At 36.6% G+C, this 20856-nt stretch overlaps 1 protein-coding gene across 2 annotated transcripts in view; it reads left to right on the top strand.

Moving 5' to 3' along the window:
- Window positions 1-20856, top strand: part of LOC145680699 (CD63 antigen-like) — a 317291-nt gene that overhangs the window by 150674 nt on the left and 145761 nt on the right. For both annotated transcript variants that reach the window (XM_081751615.1, XM_081751614.1), the window contains one exon: window positions 4239-4457. In XM_081751615.1, the coding sequence (XP_081607741.1) occupies window positions 4239-4457 (219 nt within the window). The remainder of the gene's footprint in view (window positions 1-4238; window positions 4458-20856) is intronic.

The raw sequence follows: 20856 nt of genomic DNA, 5'->3' as shown, positions 1-20856 counted from the left end.
CCCTCATTTCAAGTAATGACGGGATTTTCCCAATGGTTAGGGCGGGAGATTCTCAACTTAAGAAATTTACTGACCGCACTTCTTTAAGCTTATGGGAGTTCTTCCGGCATAACCCCGCTGTTGCATAATAACATCAAGGCGAAACAAACTTATTTCTGTGAATATGTAATATAAATACATAAAGCAAAAAATCTAAGTCAAAAAAGCCTGGTTTAAACCAAAAAAGCCTGGTTTAAACATCCCCAAAAAACGGGTTTTTGGCATTTTCAAAAACAACCACGGTTCTTGCCAACTCTGCTTACTTTTGTATATAGGAGGTTAAAAAATTCTTATTATATACATTGGTTAATCCTGTGGAATTCATAATGTAAATATGTTGAAGAAAAATTGTTTGAAATATTTTTTCGAAATTCATAGTTTATTTTCGATGTTTTATATTATTATCAGCATCAACCACTAATTAAATGATTTTTTGTGTTATAGAGAAGCGATACAAAGTCTGTTTTATCAATTTAAAGCAGTATTTTGAAAAAAGCCCAAAATTTCCGAAGCAAAAAAGCAAAGCAGAAAAAACCGAGTTTTTTTCCAAAAAAGCCGGTTTTTTTTCCGAGCCCTTGCATCTCGACTTCTGACTCTATCCTTCGAAAAGTCGAGATGGGTGCGTATTAAACGGATTTGCGTGGAAAGCGCCGACATGACGGGAAAATTCGTAACAATGTTTTTTCGTCGATAAAAACACACAAAATAACCAAATAGCAAGACCACAGGTTTATTTGTTGCATTATGAGAGCAGTTTGTTTAGGAAAAGGCATGTTCGGTGAATCTGTATTTTCGCCATTAATATTCGTTTCCAGAGTTGTAGTAACAATTAGAGAGGACACTCAGAACAACAACAAAAATACGCCAAGCTGTAGTCTGATATATCTACTTGAACATGCTACAAACTCAGATTGTTCTAGAAATCCGCTCTATATACCTAGGTATATAAAAACGCTGCACTTTAAGTCGCATGTATGATAGGAATCCACAGTGAAGCAAAAAATAGTATCAATTGTACAAAGAATAAACTATTAAAGAAACAAATGTGAAGATATTGGGATTAAACATCGTCCTGAAGAATTCTTAATCGTCTTCTGCATCGCCAGTCCAGTCATTATCCACTTTACATTGGGCATTCGACGTAATCCTAATACGATGCAGGCCTATGGAATGCGGTTGGGTTATGCCTGCGAAATGCAAGATACCACAAGACTGAAGCTACGTGAGCACAACAGCCTATTACCCTGGCACCGGCCGCGGCCTTGCACTGGCAGTACCATCCCAGAATATCAGAAACATTGTACTTTATCCAGAAAGTGTATGTAGGTGCGGGAACTTGTGTGGTAAGACTGGATTTTAACACGAATGACATCATGCTCTTGCTGATTAAGAAATAATTCATAGGCACGCATATTCCCTAATACAGCTTTTTAATAAAAAGTTTTTATTTGAGCTGGTATACGCCGAGAGTTAGTTCAGGAAATCTTCGGACAATACAGAAAAGTTCGGGAGATCTGCCGCATTCATCGGAGCTCATTGAATTTGCTTCGCTAGCGGTCCCAATCTTTCTCATTTACCGTCGTTTGGGGTTCGTTTTCATTGTAAAGAAGAGTCCGCATCCTTCGTGCAATGTACTCATCGCGGGAGGTGTCAAGTATGAGTGGGGGGCAAAATGTATTGCAAAGTGGACAAACAATTCGCACATAGCCCCCAATAAATAGAATCTGGGTAATAGGCATAATGTGTCCCAAGGCCTATCATCTCTTCGTTCTGGAATTGGCGGATTCGACAACCCATCTTATTTTTGTTACCATACGAGACTTGTTGGCTTCCATTGTTGTACGTTGCTTCTGCGTTTCTGGAAGGAAGCACGGCGCTTGACTATGGAATTCGAGGTCTTCCAGTAGCTGCAGTGAGTTTCTAAAACCCCGGTCACGACAAATATATCGTCCTTTTTTAACCAGGCACGCATCTTTTCAACATCAGCACGGAGTATTTTGTCCGTAATCGCTGCATCGGAATCATTAACCCAGTAAAGACCCATCGCAGAGAGCACATATCCGTCACTGCTGATAATCAGCATAGGTTTGACAAGAGAAAGATATTTGTGCATACTAAACGAGCGCCTCTGGAACGCATAGCTCGAGCACTTCTATGCATGTTCTATCGACCACAATAACTGCCACATCATTCCCGTCCACTATGATGTCTTTGGCCAACGGTCTGGTATTCTCTTGAATGAAGTCCCGTGCCATATGTTTGAATCCGAGATTTCAGGGAACAAAACACTTCATTAGAGCTTTCCTGGCTGTGTGAATTGCTCGTGAGCACTGTTGCTTTGTGATTCCAAAAAAGAGTTCCAATGACTCCCAAAGACAGTTCTGTTCTCAGTTTAACCAAGAGCAGTCCTAGCGCCGTTTGGGCCGAACGTATCTGGGTATTGGATATTTCGTCTCTGACCTAAACAAATAACGCATTGAACCGGGCAGACTTTAAGCCTGTCAAATTGTAACAGTCGGCTTCGGTCATTGTCGTGTCGAAATTCGCATTCCTATTTGCGAGCGCCTCCCTCAATGCTGTCAGCAGCTGCACAAGTTCAGTTCGGTGGAAGTTGGAATCGTCTTCCGTGACGTTTACATCCGTCACGTCAAGCTGCACGTTCTCGCTATCGAGATGATCTGCGCAGCACCTGAAGTCATCTGGAACTACATGTATGATATTAAACTTAATATATTTCTGCGCTTTTCCCTTAGCGTAAAGTACAATCAACTGTGAACTGTTTGGGCAGATAATGCACTTGTTGTGAGCAGAAGAGGTATTCCTCAGGGTAAGTGTCATCGTTATTGGACTTTTTACACATTCCTGTTTTGCTCCTGGAACAAATTCTGGATCCTGATCCGTGTCTTTTCTGAAACGTGGTTTGGTGGACTGTTTACCGTGACCTCCTGATGGTCTGTCTCCGATAGGTGTGAGGGTGGATCTGCTGGTTGAGCATGGGTTGACGTTGAGGGTTGGCTTGATGGTTTGTCTTTGTTTCGCGTTGCGGTACAGACTGATGGCTTCTTTTGAGCCGAGGTTGCAGGCTAGTCGGATGTTGTATCCTGCGTAGCAGTTTTGGTCGTTTCGAGTTTCTTTGGCATCTTCTTGTAACAGTGAGTCTTCGTTCTACATCCCACTGTATATGTTCGGGGAACATGTCTCCTTAGTTTCACGTTCTTCATATGCTTACTGCACTGTACACATTTCACTGTCTTCGATTTTTGGGGCATTGTGCCTATCAGTATTATATCCACACACATTAGATGACAACTTTAAGTGCTAGTTCCACTATCCAAACGTTTACACTCTAACACACACACTGTCTTCGTGGAGGCCTTTTGTAGAACGTACCCTGTTTTGCGATATTTGTAATACCACGTTGTGCATTTACCAGAAAGAATGATTCCCTCCTCCCAAACAGCACGAGCAGAAGGGAATAAGAAACCGGCGTTATATATATATACAGGTATATAGCGGATTTTCAAAACAATCTGTGATTGTAGTATGTTCAAGTAGACATAGACTACAGTTTGACATGTTTTTGGTGTTGTTCTGAGGGTGCGCTCTAACTATTACTATAAATCCGAAAATGAATATTGATGTCGAAAATACAGGTTCACCGAACACGCTTTTTCATAAACAAATTGCTCTCATAATGTAACAAATAAACCTGTGGTCTTGTTATTTGCTTTTATCAACATTATAAAACATTATTACGAATTTTACCGTCATGTCGGCCTATCCACGCAAATCCGTTTAGAACGCACCCACCTCGACTTTTCGAAGGTTGGAGTCAGGGGTAACTTCCGGACGCTCTACAGGAACAACCGGAAATGATCTCAAAATAACCTAAACGACCTTTCATGCGGAATACATTACAGGTATCAACTTTCATAATAATTCATTGCTAGGCAGAAACTGACCCCTATCATGGCCCATCCTTTCTAGCCTATAAGAAAATATTTGGAGAGTAATTTATTCTCTAACATTTTGTAGATACTACCTACCTGACTTCCCACACTTTTAATATTCCTTATTATTTTTAATGTATTCAGTAAGATTGAAAAAAGTAATTGTGAGCTTAGGAAAGAGCTTTAATCAGCACTTAAATGTTTTTAATGAAACATGTGGCATCAAACTCATACAATTCTACTTCCTAGTTTGCAGCTCTACTTCTGGCAATTCTTATCACTTTGTGTACGTGCAGCTCCATCATTTTAACAGTAAGAGTTCAACTGGAATTTGAGTACAACAAGACATCACTTAAAGTAGTAGATTCTCCAATTACCGCAGAACTTAAAAGAAGACTTTTCAAGTCGCTGGATTCTTATAAAACCGACAGCAACATTGTAACTGCTTGGGATAAAGTTCAGAAACAAGTAAGTTTAGTGTTATTCTTTGTAGATTGTACATTTAGTGAGGGTTAATTAAATATGCATATTTTTGTGAAAATGAAAAGGTAATATTAATAAACTTCATAATTTATTGTTGGGGAACTATTTACGGAAGTCAGTGTATTTTAGCACACGCAACTAATACTAATGATATTTGTTGTTAGCGATTCTTATAATATTCATTACGGTTCTGATTCTTTTTTTGTTGTTAGCAACCATTAATATTCATTACGGTTCTGATTCTTTTTTTCTGTCAACGAATTCACTTTTTACTTTTTTATATCTAGTTGGTTTTAGAACCCAGTAAAATTCTCACCACTTTTGATTTCGTATTACACATTGGTGTACGTTAAAAATCTTGATATATATACATACATGGGTTGATAACACTGAAATTTCCTAATATTGCCATCTTGCGGCCGTAAGTAAAATCTTCTGCTTGGAATTCTGTTCGAATGAATTAGGACAGATTTCAGGTAAAGTTGAAACTGAACGAACCCTTGTTGACCAAGTGTAAAAAAAAATATCTCTTACATTCATAAAATGACTTCACTTAACTCTCCATATTGTAAGTCAAAACAGGCAAAATAAATAAAAATAAATTAAAAAGTATTACTTATGATATTGAGAATATATTTGGAATAATTTGTCATCGAAATTTGGTGAGTCTGTTCTGTTATTGTATTTTTTTGATTTATAAATTAAAGAGTAGAAACGTTAATATAGCTCGCCATTTAACTTAAATATTGTGTTTACTGAGATATTTAATTACAAATTAACTGTATTATAAAACTATTTCTGGTTTTAGTTATTGTGAATAGAAGGGATATTCTGACATTAAATTATTTTCAGAAATAGTAATTTGTACTGGAAACGTCAAAATTACATTGATTCTGAAGTAAAAGGAGTAGAGCATTTAACTTATACGGTAGTTGTTTATTACATTCAATTTGAATTGATTGTTAATATTGCTTGTATTTGGTTCTAGTGTTTAAAGTTAATCGAAAATAATAACTATTTAAATTTCCGTTGTATATCGTCGGTAGATATTTCAACACCGCGCAAGTAACATTTCACAAGTTTTACAGGAGAGACAAAAAACTGTTTGAAAACTAGCTTTAGCCTCATTATACGCGGTATTACTTTTAAGGAAATAACAGAGCCATTTGTCATGATATAGGTGTACAGCGAACCACAAAAGTGTCTCTCTCCCCCAGGGCTCTAATTCCATTACTTGGGGTTCAGGTCATTTATAGTTGTGAGAACGCCTACACAAATGCAACCCAACTTACACGTAATTTTTAACGACACTGACAGCAGTTGGTAGCCCTGATGCAGGTGTTTATGCAGGTAAAATTGTAAAGTAGGTGACTAACGAAACAGTTCTCCAGTCTAAGATGAATCCCAATGGTGCGGATCGTGTTTTCCAAAGAACAACGCATATTAATCTCAATATTGCTATGTATGCAATGTATTATTTATTTATATACAATATGTTTAGAGAAATAAAAATACTGACCATGCATGAATCAGGAAAATCTGAAAGTAGGTGAAAATATTAGTTTCTGCTACATCTCCTGAAACAACTGCTGGAAATAAGTTTGTAAATGATTGCCTCCATTGAGAGACCTTCTCCAATTCTCCTCATTCCAACATCTTTTTCTTTCTGGAGGAGAGATCTTACTTGTCACACTGAGCATGTATTGAAATTGAAACCTTTAAAAAAGTTTCAACCATGCCGCGATGTGAACCCGGGTCCGCCGAATAGAAGTTCAATACGCTAATCACTTACCCACTTTTTTTTTAAAAAAAAAATCATACTTCAGTTTCCTGAGCAACCCGGGTTTCCTCGTATATAAAGCCTCTTTGACCGTTACTAAATTCGACAGGGATACGAACAGACACATATCCAGGACAGTTAACATTCCAAAGGCTCTCTCACCGGGAATCGAACCCGGGACCCCGAACACCAAAGGCGTACGTGCTAGCCACTAGGCCAGTGGGAAGGGCATCCACCGTGTTACTTCATTTTTCATCTAAACTATAAACTAGTTTAAATAGTGGCATGTAGAACTATACAAAATACTAATGCTCGTATAAGGAGACGTTCCTTATGAGTGCCACAGTGACTTACTCGAGATTTCCTTCTTTAACTCAACAACAAGTTATATAGACGTTCGTCAATGAGGAAAATATCACGAAACGTTCTTCAAGTTGAAGCTACCCCATCGTTTTTAACTGCTCCCGATTTACATTACTACTATTTTTCCTCTAGTAACTTCTAATTTCCAAAGAAGAAAAGCCGACAACATTTACGCCGATCCCAAGAGTTTCCGTATTCGCGCGCTACCCTGTATTATTTTTCGCGCGCTACCCTAGCCAGCTGTTTGAAGTTGGTCATGTACAATGTACAGAAAAATTTGGGCAAGGGAACAGAACCTAACTAACCCCTGCGGTGCTTTTAGTCCGTTCCTATTACTACTACTACTATTACTACTATACTACTACTATTACTACTATTATTACTACTATACTACTATTACTACTATTACTACTACTACTACTACTACTACTACTACTACTACTACTACTACTACTACTTTTACTATGGATCCGTATAGTAAAACTGCAAGCTTGTTTTAATGAAAAAGTGTTATGAAAATTTAAAAAAATAATCGGTAAATCACTTTTTTGAGTATTATTTCCAATCTTATTATAATTAAAAAAGTGTTATGAAAATTTTAAAAAAGAAAAAAAACCTTCCTTGGGCAGGGTTTAAACCCACGCCAAAAATGATTTTCATTACTAGCATGTTGCGCTAGCACGCTCGGCTAAGATGGCCGACAGCTTTAAGTTATATGTAGGTCATGAATCTTCATGTCTTACCTGTATCGGCCAATAAGATCAAAGGATATTTGAAACTCTTGGGATCCGCCAAAATGCAAGCCGGCAGACATTATTTTCGCATTCTTTGACTTGCATCAACTCGCGTAGAAAAAGAAAGTTCTATTTTTATCTTCCGTAACTATTAGTTTATTTTTTAATCTTTGTATGACGAATTTGTGGTACATTGGCAAATTATGAAACTCGTACAGCAGAGACACGGGTTCGAATTCCATCGTGGCAATTATTTGTTCTTAATTAGAAGGTATTGTTTACGTATTTGCTATTCTAATTCTGTTATTCCTTTATTATTATTATTATTATTATTATTATTATTATTATTATTATTATTATTATTATTATTATTATTATTATTATTATTATTATTATTATTATTATTATTGGAAAGTTGAGACTTCGCTACATATTTTATATTATACGAAGTTTTTGATTATTCAATTTGAAGTCTTTTTGTTGATATTGAACGTTTCTGAAATGGTGAATTGCTTAAAACGTTAATTCAAGTTATTTCTGGCAGTAGTAGTAGTAGAAGAAGAAGTAGTAGAAACATAAGCAATTTCTCTGAAATAATAACCTTTGTTTTTGATCGGTCGTATTTTTGACCTATACTAACGATATGCCTTATATTCATCAATTGTTCTCACAACACGTTACATACCCAGACAGTACGAATCAATGTTAATACTGCTTATGTCATCTTGTAAGCCCCTGTTGTATTGCGAGTGCACTGAAGAAAGTCGTATCAACACTAAGACCGAGAGAAATTGAATATTTTCTGTTATCTTACATTGGAAGTATCAACATTATAGATGATAAAAAAATTCCTTTAATTGCCCGACGGGAATCGAACCGAAGACCACCAGAATATAAAACAAACGCCAGGCTTTCCAATGCTCCTATATTTCTTATTTTCCTATATATTTGCATCGCTTCCTATAAACTCCTATATTTCCTACATTTAATGAAACCTATATTTTTGTCGTATTGCTATTTCCACTTATGAAAATAGCATAAGGAAATAAGGTGTGGGTGGTTGTGAGGGCCTTTTTTCTCCACAGTAGGGTGGTTGAATGGAGGACAAGAAACATGTCATGAAAATAATCGTTACAGAAGGATTAAACAATCTGAAATACAAATTGTTTGAAGTCAAACTGCATTTCATCATTTTTACATCAGTTATTATTTATAAATTTCTGTTTCTTTCAATGTAGAGACTCCTAATTCATTTCCTGTACTCAGAGTTATGAGAGCTAGTCAGAATGCTGCTATTGAGGTTGTGAAGTCAGATGTTGGGGTGAAGGAGAGTACTAATTTATCTGCAATTGATTTCAAGAACTGCGAATACTATGTGCTGCAACCTGAAGTCGGAGTGAAAGCGCAAACTGTAATAGCTAACTTCTCAGAGCTACAAAACAGTGAATATGTGAAACGATTCTACATTTGTGTGGTTTCAAAACTGCTTAACAAATTACCAATATCGAAACCGTTGTTGAAGTACCTGCATGTCTACATGCACTATTACTTGTTTATCCCTTGCACGAAATTTGACAAAGAAATGAAACATGTATTTGAAGATTGTAAGAACATCGTTGTTTTCATGGACGAATGGAAACTCTATTCTGTGGAGCCACTTACCGAAGATTCTTGGTCTATGAAAAAAAAAAAAAACTGAATGTGGTGATGTCAGGCACTTGCCTGTGGATCTATACTGGGCAAGAGTATGTGATATAAGAAATTCATGTAGAACAATTAAATATCCAATGATGTCTAAAGTGGTCAGAGTTTGGCTGTCAGTATTTCATAATAGTGCTGATGTTGAACATGGTTTCACAGAGAAGAAACACATTTCAGGAAGTGAATCGATCCCATCTTGCACACGAGACCATGAAGGCTCTGAGAACTGTAAAGGAGAGCATTAGAATATATGAAGGGTAAGGGGAAAAAAAGAAGAAATGTCACAAAATTGCATTTTCGAGAAAACTGCGTTTTAGTATTGAAAACAGCGTAAAAAGAATAGGGTTACTCAATTTTTTTTGCCCCTTTTTACATGGATATTTCTACATCTACTCATACATGGCATATACAGTCAAATAGTACCAAGAGTCACCAACAGATAGAACAAAGCACCCGAAAAAGCACGCACATGGACATTCCTTGTTTTTTCCCTTATCTTCATATGGAGGAAAAGTTGAAAACCTACCTGTTAATAGTTAATAGATGCTATGCAGGAACGCCTGGAGAAAGTATAAAGATTGCTTAGAAGAGTGCAAATCTAAAGAGGCCGCAGTGGCAAAGATTTCCAGACAAGAAAGAGCGTTAGGAAATGCGAAGCAAGAAGCTATATCAAAGAAAATTTCAAAGAGTGAATCGTCTCTCAAGAAATTAAATGAAATGGACGAAACATTACAGAAGGGAATGGAAGTAGCTACTAGACTGATGAAATATGCTCAGACAAGATTTTTTCTTTTTATTTCTACCTATTCGATAATTGAAATGTTCCTTTTTCATAGCTTCACGAAACCTCCTATATTTCTTCGTCGTGATTTCCTATATGTTTTTCGTTAGCATTGGAAAGATTCTAACGCGCCCCCCTACTCTAAGACATCACTGTCAATTAAGAGAGGGGGGGATTGGTGTGAAGTGTTTTAAGTACATTGCACGCTTTTACCATTTCAATATTGTAAAACTCTTTTTTCCGCCATAATAAAATAGAGAGTTTTATGTAGAAACAATAGTCAAGAAAATACAAATTTAAATTGTCAAAGTAAATTGTTGAAAATGAGTGATTGAAGTAGTATTAGTGGATGTTGTTGCAGTACTTAGATATGAGGAATTTTAACATCCTGCTTGAGCACCGAGGCTAATGTTATGTGAAACTACAGTTTAAATATATCTCTTCGAGTATTTCTTTATAATTATATTCTTTCACGAGCCAGTAATATACATTGCAGATTGTCGAGATCAACGTTTTATTCAGGTTACTCGATATTGGGGAAATAAAACTCTCTAACCATTGGCTCTCGAAGACGTGATGTGTGGCCCGAATACTCAAACGTACTTTTTATATATATTTTTCTGTTTATTACATTATTTTCTATGGAACTTGGTTTTGTGAAAGGTAGAAAAAGAAAACTGATAATGGAAACAACCTGAAACTCAAGCTATTCCATGCTGAAAGCGTCCGTGGACCTGCAATGGACAACTAGAGACCTCTCGCGACGAAACGCCAATGAACCACCAAATTACTCCTCCAAAATATGTTAAATCACCTATATGCATGATTTGTTTAGATTACAGTGAGTCTAAAAACAGTTAAAAAGGTACCCTGACGCGGGAGCGAACCAACAACCTTACGATCCGAAGGCAAGTGTTCTTCCGACTTCGCCTCGGATGCGATGAAGGAGACGTCGCATGTAAAGGAAAGAATCATTGAGGTCTTTTAATTTTGGCCAATCAGAGACCTCCTGCAACCGTGTATATTCGACGATAACCGCTTGGGGATCAGAGGAAATGCGTTCGCCATATAATTTTATAATAAAATTACGCGTATCTATTTACTTTATTTCATAGTTCTCTCATATTCACTTTCTAATGATCGGCGACAGTTGCCATCGAAATTTATACAATTATACGCACTTATCTCAATATTTTTTACTTCATGATGTAGAGGCAGGGGTTACTCTTGCCCCCAGGTTCACTTTAGAAACAATTCGTCTGGAAAAAGTAATATATAATAATGACCGGATGAACATGACTGGCGATAGTTCGTATTAGTTCCTTCGGGATTCCTTACAACGAATCAAAGGATGATGTCCTCACTGCCAGGGACAGACTGACCCGGGTGGGAAGACAGGGATTCCCGCCTGGGCCCCGTGAATCAATAATAATAATAATAATAATAATAATAATAATAATAATAATAATAATAATAATAATAATAATAATAATAATACTTATTCCCGTTCTTCATCCGCAAGGAATCCAATTATGTCTCTGCGATTATTCTTCCCTGTTCTGATATATTTGTTGCTTTGTACTTGAGCCGTAATATCTGCAACTGCTGCAAGGGGTACATGATAATGTTTGCCTTACCTAACGCCATGGTGTGTTGGTTTTTACTCTATATTTTTTGCCTGCACATACTCTCCCTAACACACACACACACACACACCCACGCACCTCACAGAATTACAGGCACAATGCAATAAACGAAATAACTATTTCTCAAACACTTTCAAGTTCACGGATAGAATTAACAGTGAGAATAATATATTTCCTGCACTTGTCTCCTTACAGAGTTCGTCGCTGTAGAATGGTACACGATGCACGTAAGCTCCTACCTTATACCGTAGCTGCTACGACCAGGAATGCCATTAGCAACCAATATTGCTATTCTCTTCATCGTGTTGTCCCTAATGCTTATAGTTTCAGTTTGAATGTACAAACGCACACACGAAGTGGCGAGGTCAAAACCACTTTCTGAATGCTGAGGACTTTTCATTTCTTGTATTGTCGTAATTTTGTTATGTAAGAATGCTGTCACTGGAGCTATGTTCAGTGCTACTGTAGTTATCTGTTATCTGCTACAAACAACGAATTTTTCAACATTCAAAGAAGTGCAAGTTGTAAACCGTCCTAGATATGGACAAACTAATTAGTGTATGAGATTGGGTGGAAAAAATCATTGTTGTTTGATACCTCACATGACCCTCTTTCCATTTGAAAAAGTTGACGTCAATCCAATATAGCGGATTTGAAGATGGCAGTCATGAACTGGAATGCCATAAAAACATCCCTCCTAATTCGATTTACATAGTTGAAGCCATAACTATTGTTGCTCCATCAATTTCGAAAAAATATCGGTCTTGCAACTATCAAATTATATTGTAGATAGCGTTCCCACATTCATGTTTCTATTTCGTTTTTCCCATATTTCTAGTGCTCATTAGCAGCTAAACTTTTTGTCAGTGTCTTATATTCAACCCTACATTAGGACAGTAGTTGTTTCCTTTTGCTAACGCAACGGCGAAGTGGTGAAGTCTACTTGTTAGAATAGATAACTGTTTCGTTAGTGATCTTCTTTACAATTTTACCTGGACAAACAGCTGCATCAGGGCTACCAACTGCTGTCAGTGCCGAGAAAAGTTACGTGTAAGTTGGTTTGCATCTGTCTAGGCGTTCTCACAACCTCAAATTACCTGGACCCCAAATAATGGAATTAGAGCACTTAGAGTGGGAGATAGTTTTGTGGTTGTGTGTACAGGATCCAATTTTCATCACATGTCAACACCCTGTCCAGAAATGGTTCCTTCCTCAGACGAGAAAGCAAAGAAACATTAGTGTCTGCTCGCGTTGCTTTCTGGCCCGGAGTCGAATCATGTGGGACCCAACTTGTAGTGCTTCCCAAGTTGATGGAGATGTTGCCGAATCGTTTGTCACTCACACTGAATTGTAGTCGTGATCCCAGCTCGCGCCGTGTGGACTTTGTGGTGGACAAACACCGTGCTCGTGGGTTTTCTCGGGGTTGTCCCGTTTCCTCCCACTTTCTTCATTCCACCATTTCACTCATCTCTCATTATCACTGTCTCCTTTAGCCTAACCGGCATAACCGTGGGACGTTAAATTTAAAGATATCATTTTTCACTTTTGAATTGTAGTCGCAGTTGCTCACTTGTCTGGCCACTGTTCGCCTCAATTGTTGCCTCAAGATCTTCATTTTGTTCATGTGTTGGTCTTCCAGCACGTGGTGAGTCTTCGAGTGTTTCGTCACCGTCCTTAAACTTGTTAAACCACCTATGCATTTCCGCGTAGTCACGACACCCTCACCCAGGGGTGTAGCCAAGGGGGGAAACCCATCGGGGCCAGGCCCCCCAAATGGTTTCCTGCCCCCCAAATCACCAGCTTTTAAAACATCATAATAAAATTATCTCGCTTCATTCATTTAAAAGTAACAAATTTTATTGACAGTTAATAATTTACGGTAAAATAGTATGGAGAGAAATTGTTTTTCCATACCGATCGAAAAATAGTATAGTATCTCTTCCTTATACCGATCGAAAAATAGGATACTTTTTTGTGACAGCAGATTACACAATTTACTTCGATTTATATTTGACAGTTTGAAGACAAACGTTTTAACAAGGTACTACAAATACAGCCATAAAACAAAGGTACTAAACTGATTTGTAAGTACAGTATATTTTTATATGCTTTAACAAGTGTTTTAAAAGACATGGAGGATGGAAAATTTGAAGAGGAACAATGTTTTTATTCAATTTGGATTTCATTCTCTCTCTCTTTTATTTCTACTCAGTGTAATAAAATACAGTAGAGCGTCGATTATCCGAACGTCGGTCAACCGAACGACCGCTTAACCGAACTGTGTACTCGCTCGCACCTGTTACTCTCCCACCCTACCGTCCATCATCCCCCTCACTCCCAAACGAAGTTTCCCACAGTAGTCGCCGCACTGAGCCACCGCGGAACATTGCTTCTAATGGGGCCTTCATAAGGCGCTGCTGACCGGCCAAGCCGCCAGCCGCTGGTTTCAACAATCAGCACACTTCTTTTTATGAATAAATTTACTGTACAGTACTTCTTTTTGGCAAATAAACATGTACAGTTCGATTGTCCGAACAAACCAGTTTTCCGAACACCCATGTCCCCCAATTACTTCGGATAATCGACTTTCTACTGTAATTGTTTTCTTTTTTTTAAGTCACGAATAATAAATTTTTGTCAGGAAACCGTAAAGAAATTAAGTGAAATTTCAAAGAAAATCAATCTTGTGTAGATAGGTTCTGTATACAAGGTCTTAAATTTAAATATAAAGGTAACCAAGAAAAGTTTTGATGCTTTTTCACCTACCACCTTTGAACATCAATATGTTACCTAACGTGGAAGATCAAAAATAGTCCCCATCAGCATCGACGACCTTCTGAAAACGTTCTGGAAGGCCACGGAATCCATCGTGGTAGAACTTGGTGGGCCGTGAAAGGAAGAAGGTATCAGCTGCATTTTGGACTTTTACTAGGGATTTGAACTGGCGTCCTCTAAGGTGATTGTCCAAAGAATGGAACAGGTGATAATCGGAAGGTGCAATACCCGGGAAATAGTGGTTGCAATATTGTTTCTCATCCAAGGCGGAGAATGGTGTCCTGAGTCATCCTAGCCGATCTTGCATCGTTTGGCCTAATCGTCGTTTCGCCTAACCAATTATCTGACAATTTTATGACAGATAAATGATAACATTTGTGTCCGCCATTTTAGGCGACATAAGGATCCTCGTTTGGCCTAATCCTCGTTTTGCCTAAAACGATGGATTATAAAAAAAATCACGGAAATAAAACTGGAGGGAAATTTCGAAAGAATGTTCCCTACTATGTGAACAACTGAGAAATATTTGATTTAACCATAACTAATTTGTAATTTAGAAAATGCTTTGAGAGTTGTGTTAGGTTATTTTTCCTTTCCATTTTGAGAACAGCTTATTAGATATACCTCTCATTAAAATTTAATGCTTTCACAGTGTGTATAGTGACTATATTTGAGATGAGAGAAAAATAATAAGTTACACGTAGTTTATTCCCTGTTATTAATTTCGTTTAAACATGAGTGTTTTAGTTTGTAGTTTGTTTTCAAATATCTGATATTGTTAAATAATACTTACTGCTAATCAGTTTCTTAAAGGGAATATAGTTTGCGTGAGTATAAACCGGAATATGTATTTTACATTTCTGTTTGTTTCGTTCTTACGTGGATGTAGAAGATATTTTATTATGTGGGTTTTGATGAGGATTTCATACTGAAAAGGGTGAGTAAGAGGGAGTTAAAATCGGCAAAAACACCTCTTACAAGCTAGCCATCAGAAGAAAGAAATGGGGATTCTAGCTCTAGACAGGTACTAAGATCGGACGGCTATCCTCTGAAGAAAAGGCATAATTATCTAGAAATGAATTCGCATTAGCATTTCTTAGAAGAGAGAGACTGGGTGAGGGAAGGTGATTATAGGAATACCCTCATTTCGACGTATGGGCTCAAAAGCTGACAATCCTCGATGATCAAGACTGATGTCCACAGGCTTGGCTCCTTGCTCTCTCAATGGCTCTGGTGGTCCGCTGGTGTCGATATAAATATCAATCAATCAATAATCCGAGGCTAAGAGAGGCGGTGATGATAATAATGAACGAAAATGATGGGATGAGCAAAGTGGAAGGAAACGCATGAAGTCCAAGATAAACCTTACAAATATGTTTGTAAGGTGCACTTGAGCGTGGTATTTCATTCAATTCAAATGAATCTATTTCGTCTCCCTTAGCCTGAAGGGCATAATAGATTTTTTTCAAATGTATCTATTATTTGTGTAATTATTTAGTCACATAATCTACTGTAAAGGCTTTTTTAGCAAGTATATTTCACATGATATTAGACTTTTTTTTCAGTATTTACTCAAATTTCAGAAACTCAAATGTAGGAAATGATTTCAAAGCTCTTTCACTACTTTCAGTATTTGTGTTCTTTATTGCAAAATGTTCTGAAGTACATTAAAGTCAGCTCTGCGCGAATACATAGGAAAGGAGCTCCAGATAAACAAGTATTCTTCATATCCTAGTAGTTTTTTTTTTTTTAATACGTCTCTGCTTCACTTATGCTTTTTTTTTTTTTTTGTCCCAATGCATTACATTTTGAATTTTCTTAATCAACTACTTTTTATTTTCATTGGTGAAAATATATATTTCGCATTTCTTAATACTTCTAGGGAATTTTCTCTTGTAATTTCCCACTAGTTGAATTTCCACAATTTTTTTCACTGTCCGCCATTTTAGGCGTAACGAGGATTAGGCCAAACGAGGATCATTTTTTCGCCTAAAATGGCGGACGCAAATCTTATCATTTATCTGTCGTGAAAGTGTCAAATAATTGGTTAGGCGAAACGTGGTGACACGATCCTAGCCACGTGGGACTTAGCGTTGTCCCATAAACGAGGACCCATTTGCAATTCAGAAGTGATGGCTCCAGAGTTTTGAGTTTTTCTTGAGCACAGCTCAACTGCTAACACTACACAGTTGCATTGATACTCTGACCAGCTGGTAGCAGTTCCCGATGCACGATGCACCAAACACACAGAAGGACCTTCTTCTGGTACAGTGCTGGTTTCGGCAGTTTTGAAATCGGTTCATGGGATGCTAACCAATGATGACGGCGCCGTGGAGCTTCATATAGGACCCACGTTTTATCATATGTCAACGCCCTGTCCAGAAATGGCTCCGAAACAGTAAATAAACACAGGCGACTGCCGCGTTGCCTTCTGTCCCGGAGTCAAAACATGTGAGACCTATCGACCCAACTTGTAGTGCTTCCCAAGTTGATGGATGTGCTGCCGAAAGGTTTCTCCACACACTGAATTGTAGTCCCAGTTCCTCTTTGTACATGTGTTGGTCTTCTGGTACGTGCTGTTTCGTCATCGTCCTTAACCTTGTTCAACCACGGTCCGCGTCGTCACGACACTCTCACGAAAGGCTTGGCATATATTCTGTCCCGCTACAGCGGCGTTTGACCTACATTTGAACTCGTTCAGCATACATGCTCTTATGACGCTCTGTGGATGTCCCATGTTCCCTCTGTCTTTATGTAAGTTCACTGTGTATCTGAATTGCCACAACCAGGTAGTATCCCCGGGCATCCAGAAGTCCTAAACGGCAGAAGTCCTAAAAATATAGGCACTAGACCTAAATTTTAGGACTTCTGCAGTTTAGGACTTCTGCAGTTTAGCACTTCTGCCGTTTAGGACTTGTGCCGCGATATGATTTTTAGGACTTCTGGCGTTTAGGACTTCTGCCTTTTAGGACTTGTGCCGTTTAGGACTTCTGCCTTTTTCATTCACTTGCTTTAGTTCTGAAATTCGCCACCACCACACGAAATTGGGACGATGCAGCAACTAGTTGGCAATAATGTTACGAACGTAGCTAATTCCAAGAGTAACAGGTATATTTTTACTACTAAGATTATTATTATCACTATCTTTTCTGTACTTATACACGAGTTACATAATACAACTTATTTCATTCTAAGAATTAATTACATAATTAGTTAAGAAATTAGTTTCTTTCGAATGGAGATACGAGAATCCCAAGACAAATTCCTAAAACAAAAATAAATAAATAAAAAGTAAAAAAAATGTTTAAAAAGCATATTTTACCAGACTTCCGAAACCAAGCAAACATTCAGAATTGCAATATATACTATGCAGAGCGTATTTTATTAAGAGTAGAACAAAAATCCACCAAAGTTTACTTAATTAGGACAAAAGCTCCTAGACATTTCAGTAGTAAGTAGTTGCCACAATACCAATATGAACGTATTTAATTCCAACGGTAACAACTATGTTAGTAACACTAAAATTATTATTAATAAGATAACGAGTAAGGAGTAGTTAATTACGAGCATGACAATTATTTACTACAGAAAGAGTTCTCTACAAGAAATATATGTGTAAAAATAATTTACTTCAAAACAACACAAGGAAAGCAAAATTTATGACGTACATAACTAAAACACAATATTATGTTACTAATATGAGGTCAATAATGTGGAAATAGAGGAAAACAGACATTATGAAAGATCTGGGAATTACATTTGGTAGGAAGTTAAAATTTGTTAAAATTTTGTCAACATAGAAAGTAGATTGGGTACCTAACTACTAGCGCACTTTCCCCTCCACCCCCTAACTACCAAAAATTACATATCCGCCACTGACCATTGAACTTTAACACAGAAGGATAGCATAAAGCGAGATTGGGTAATTGCACTGCGGATATGCTTTTATGACATTTAAATCATAAAAACTTACATCTAAAAACTTACATCTAAAAACTTACAATCTAAAACTATTTCTCTTCTATCTTATAGTGTCCCCATGGTAGAGTATCTATCCCATTCTTTAAAACACATCTCTTATCATCCACACAACTTAAAGCTAGCTTATTTACTTCTATACTGTACAAATCGTGCTTATAACTTCTAATCAAATTCATCTTCTTATAATATTCTCTTTGGCTAATCAAACAGTCCTTATATTCGTCAAATGTGAGTTCTTTATACACAACACTCTTCTTAACACCTTTAGCTTTCTTACAACACTTTTCTTTATCGAACTTACCTTTAAAGTCTTTATCTGTTAAATCTATTTGGGGTGCTTTTATACTGTACATCTTACTTCTTAAACCCACGAACTCTTCTATGATTGTGCCTTTAATCTCATCCTTCATTTTACCAAGTATTTTCTTATTGATTTGCGGTATCTTATATTTGTTATCTTTAGGGTAGTCACTGGTATCGAAGTAATCAATGTAGTTTTTCATGTCCTCGTACACATCTTCTGTTTGAATATGGTATATATAACTATCGGTATCTGTATAACATACTTCTATTTTGTCTTGGCATTTTGGTTTCATCACATTGTAATGGAAGTCGTACATTAAATATTTCGATAGATCTAAGATACTCATTCCAACATATATTGGTTTATTGAAAGTTAATTTTGTTTTATTCATTATGATCGCACATAGATTCTCAGTATAAATAATTCTATCTTTAAAATTTGGTTTAGCAATTAGTTTTTCTACTCTTGTTGGATCACATTCTATTTTTATAGGTTTACATCTCTTTCTAATATTTTCCATAGTCTTTCCAAAAACTGAATTGTTCATGAGCTTATAAAAGTCTTTTTCAAAGTCATTTGTTGCTCTAGTTCTCATCTGCGTGTTTAAATCAATATATTTCTTTAACCAATCTGATATTTCGAACTCTATTACTCGGTGTATCTTGTTAAGTTTTAATCCAAGTGAAAGACATTGTTTTAGGTTTCGATAGTGAATTACATATTTTTCTTTGTCATATAGGGTTGTTAAGAGTTTTGATTGTTTTGAACCAGGTGGACACATGTTTTGAGGTGCTAATGGGTAGTCTTTGTGATAGTCATGCAATTCTTTAGGATATTCAAGATCAACTTCTAATATGTAACCAGTATCAGAATCATCAGGTATATTTGTGAAATCTATTTCTCTTATCTCATCTTCACTTAACCATCTGAATCCCTTATACGGCATATATTGACTCATTGCCCACCCATACAAGTTATTGGCATCTAGATACATTAAGTAAGAATCTTCTTTATTCTTATTGTAATCTTCCATATACTTATTGTTTGCTTTCACATATCTTTTTGAGCATTGACTAATCCCGCCTCTTATACCTTTTTCTATCATCAATACCATATCGTAATCAGTTAATAACTCTAGTTTTATAGTTGTCATCTTTAACATTGCATCCCAAGCTAAACCTGGTGCTGTCATATACCAAGCTGGATCGAGACCATAAGCTTTAAGACATGTTTCTCTAAAGTTCTCAAACACATCTGCTAATAACAACACATCGGTTTTTAGATATAAGTCATGGTATTGTCCGAGATTCTTAATTTTAAATGTTTTCCACACTTTCTTTGCATGCTTATAATCCTCATCGCTTATATGTGTGTTGTTAAGCTTGTTGTAGAATGCTTCCTTTGGTGGTAATTTTCTTTCTCTAAGCCTATCCCAATTGTTAACATAATCGTACGGATAAACACCTTTTCTTGTTACAAGGTTAAATTGTTCTTCATCAGGATAGAAGTGTTGTGTGTGCACCATTTGATCTCTCGTTAGGTTTGATGATAATTTGTCTAAACTACATGCCATAAATCTAAATGAATCTACGAATTTTAATTTGATAGTTCCAACTTTTTTACTGAATGATATGTAGCGTTGCTCGTTATTAGGTATTAATTCTATTTGTACTTTATTACATCCTAGCTCTTTTATAAACAAGTGAGAGTCATATCCGGATAAGTTATGTATAATCACTGGTACGAACTTAGGTATTCTAACTTTCAAATTACAGTTGTTACATAATGCAGCTACAAACTCTTCTGTTATATGATCGTGATGTTTAACTTTATGGTTTTCTGGTGTATATTTTACTTTACAGTAAGAACAGGATTCGGATTGGTTGAACTCTTTTATCTGTTTACGTGTTAATGGTAATTCATTATTTTGACTATATATGTTTGATGTTTGTTTAGCTTCTCTCTTTAACATTCTTATGAACTTTTTTGCTGCATCTTTACCTCTATACACAACAGGATTAGTTTTACTCCCATCACTTTTTACAATATAGTAACAGAATCCAGATGGTTTGTGCTGTTGATATTTTTTGGTATATGGCTCGTTATCCGGATAACATTCTTTACAACCCATAACTTTATGTTGCAAACATTCAAAATCAGCGTAAATCGTAAATGGCAATTTCATCGTAAATTGATAGTTTTTAAATTCAACGTATGTATCTTTCGGTGGCATTTCTATCTTAACAGCTTCGTGAGTGGAACAATCTTTTTCGTGTTTATCTAATGCACATTGTGAGTAAAAATATAACAAGCATCTAT

Source organism: Thermobia domestica, chromosome 3 (genome assembly GCF_964235325.1).
Source record: "Thermobia domestica chromosome 3, izTheDome1.hap1.1, whole genome shotgun sequence".
Lineage (NCBI taxonomy): Eukaryota > Metazoa > Arthropoda > Insecta > Zygentoma > Lepismatidae > Thermobia > Thermobia domestica.
This window is presented reverse-complemented; position numbering and strand designations above follow the sequence as displayed.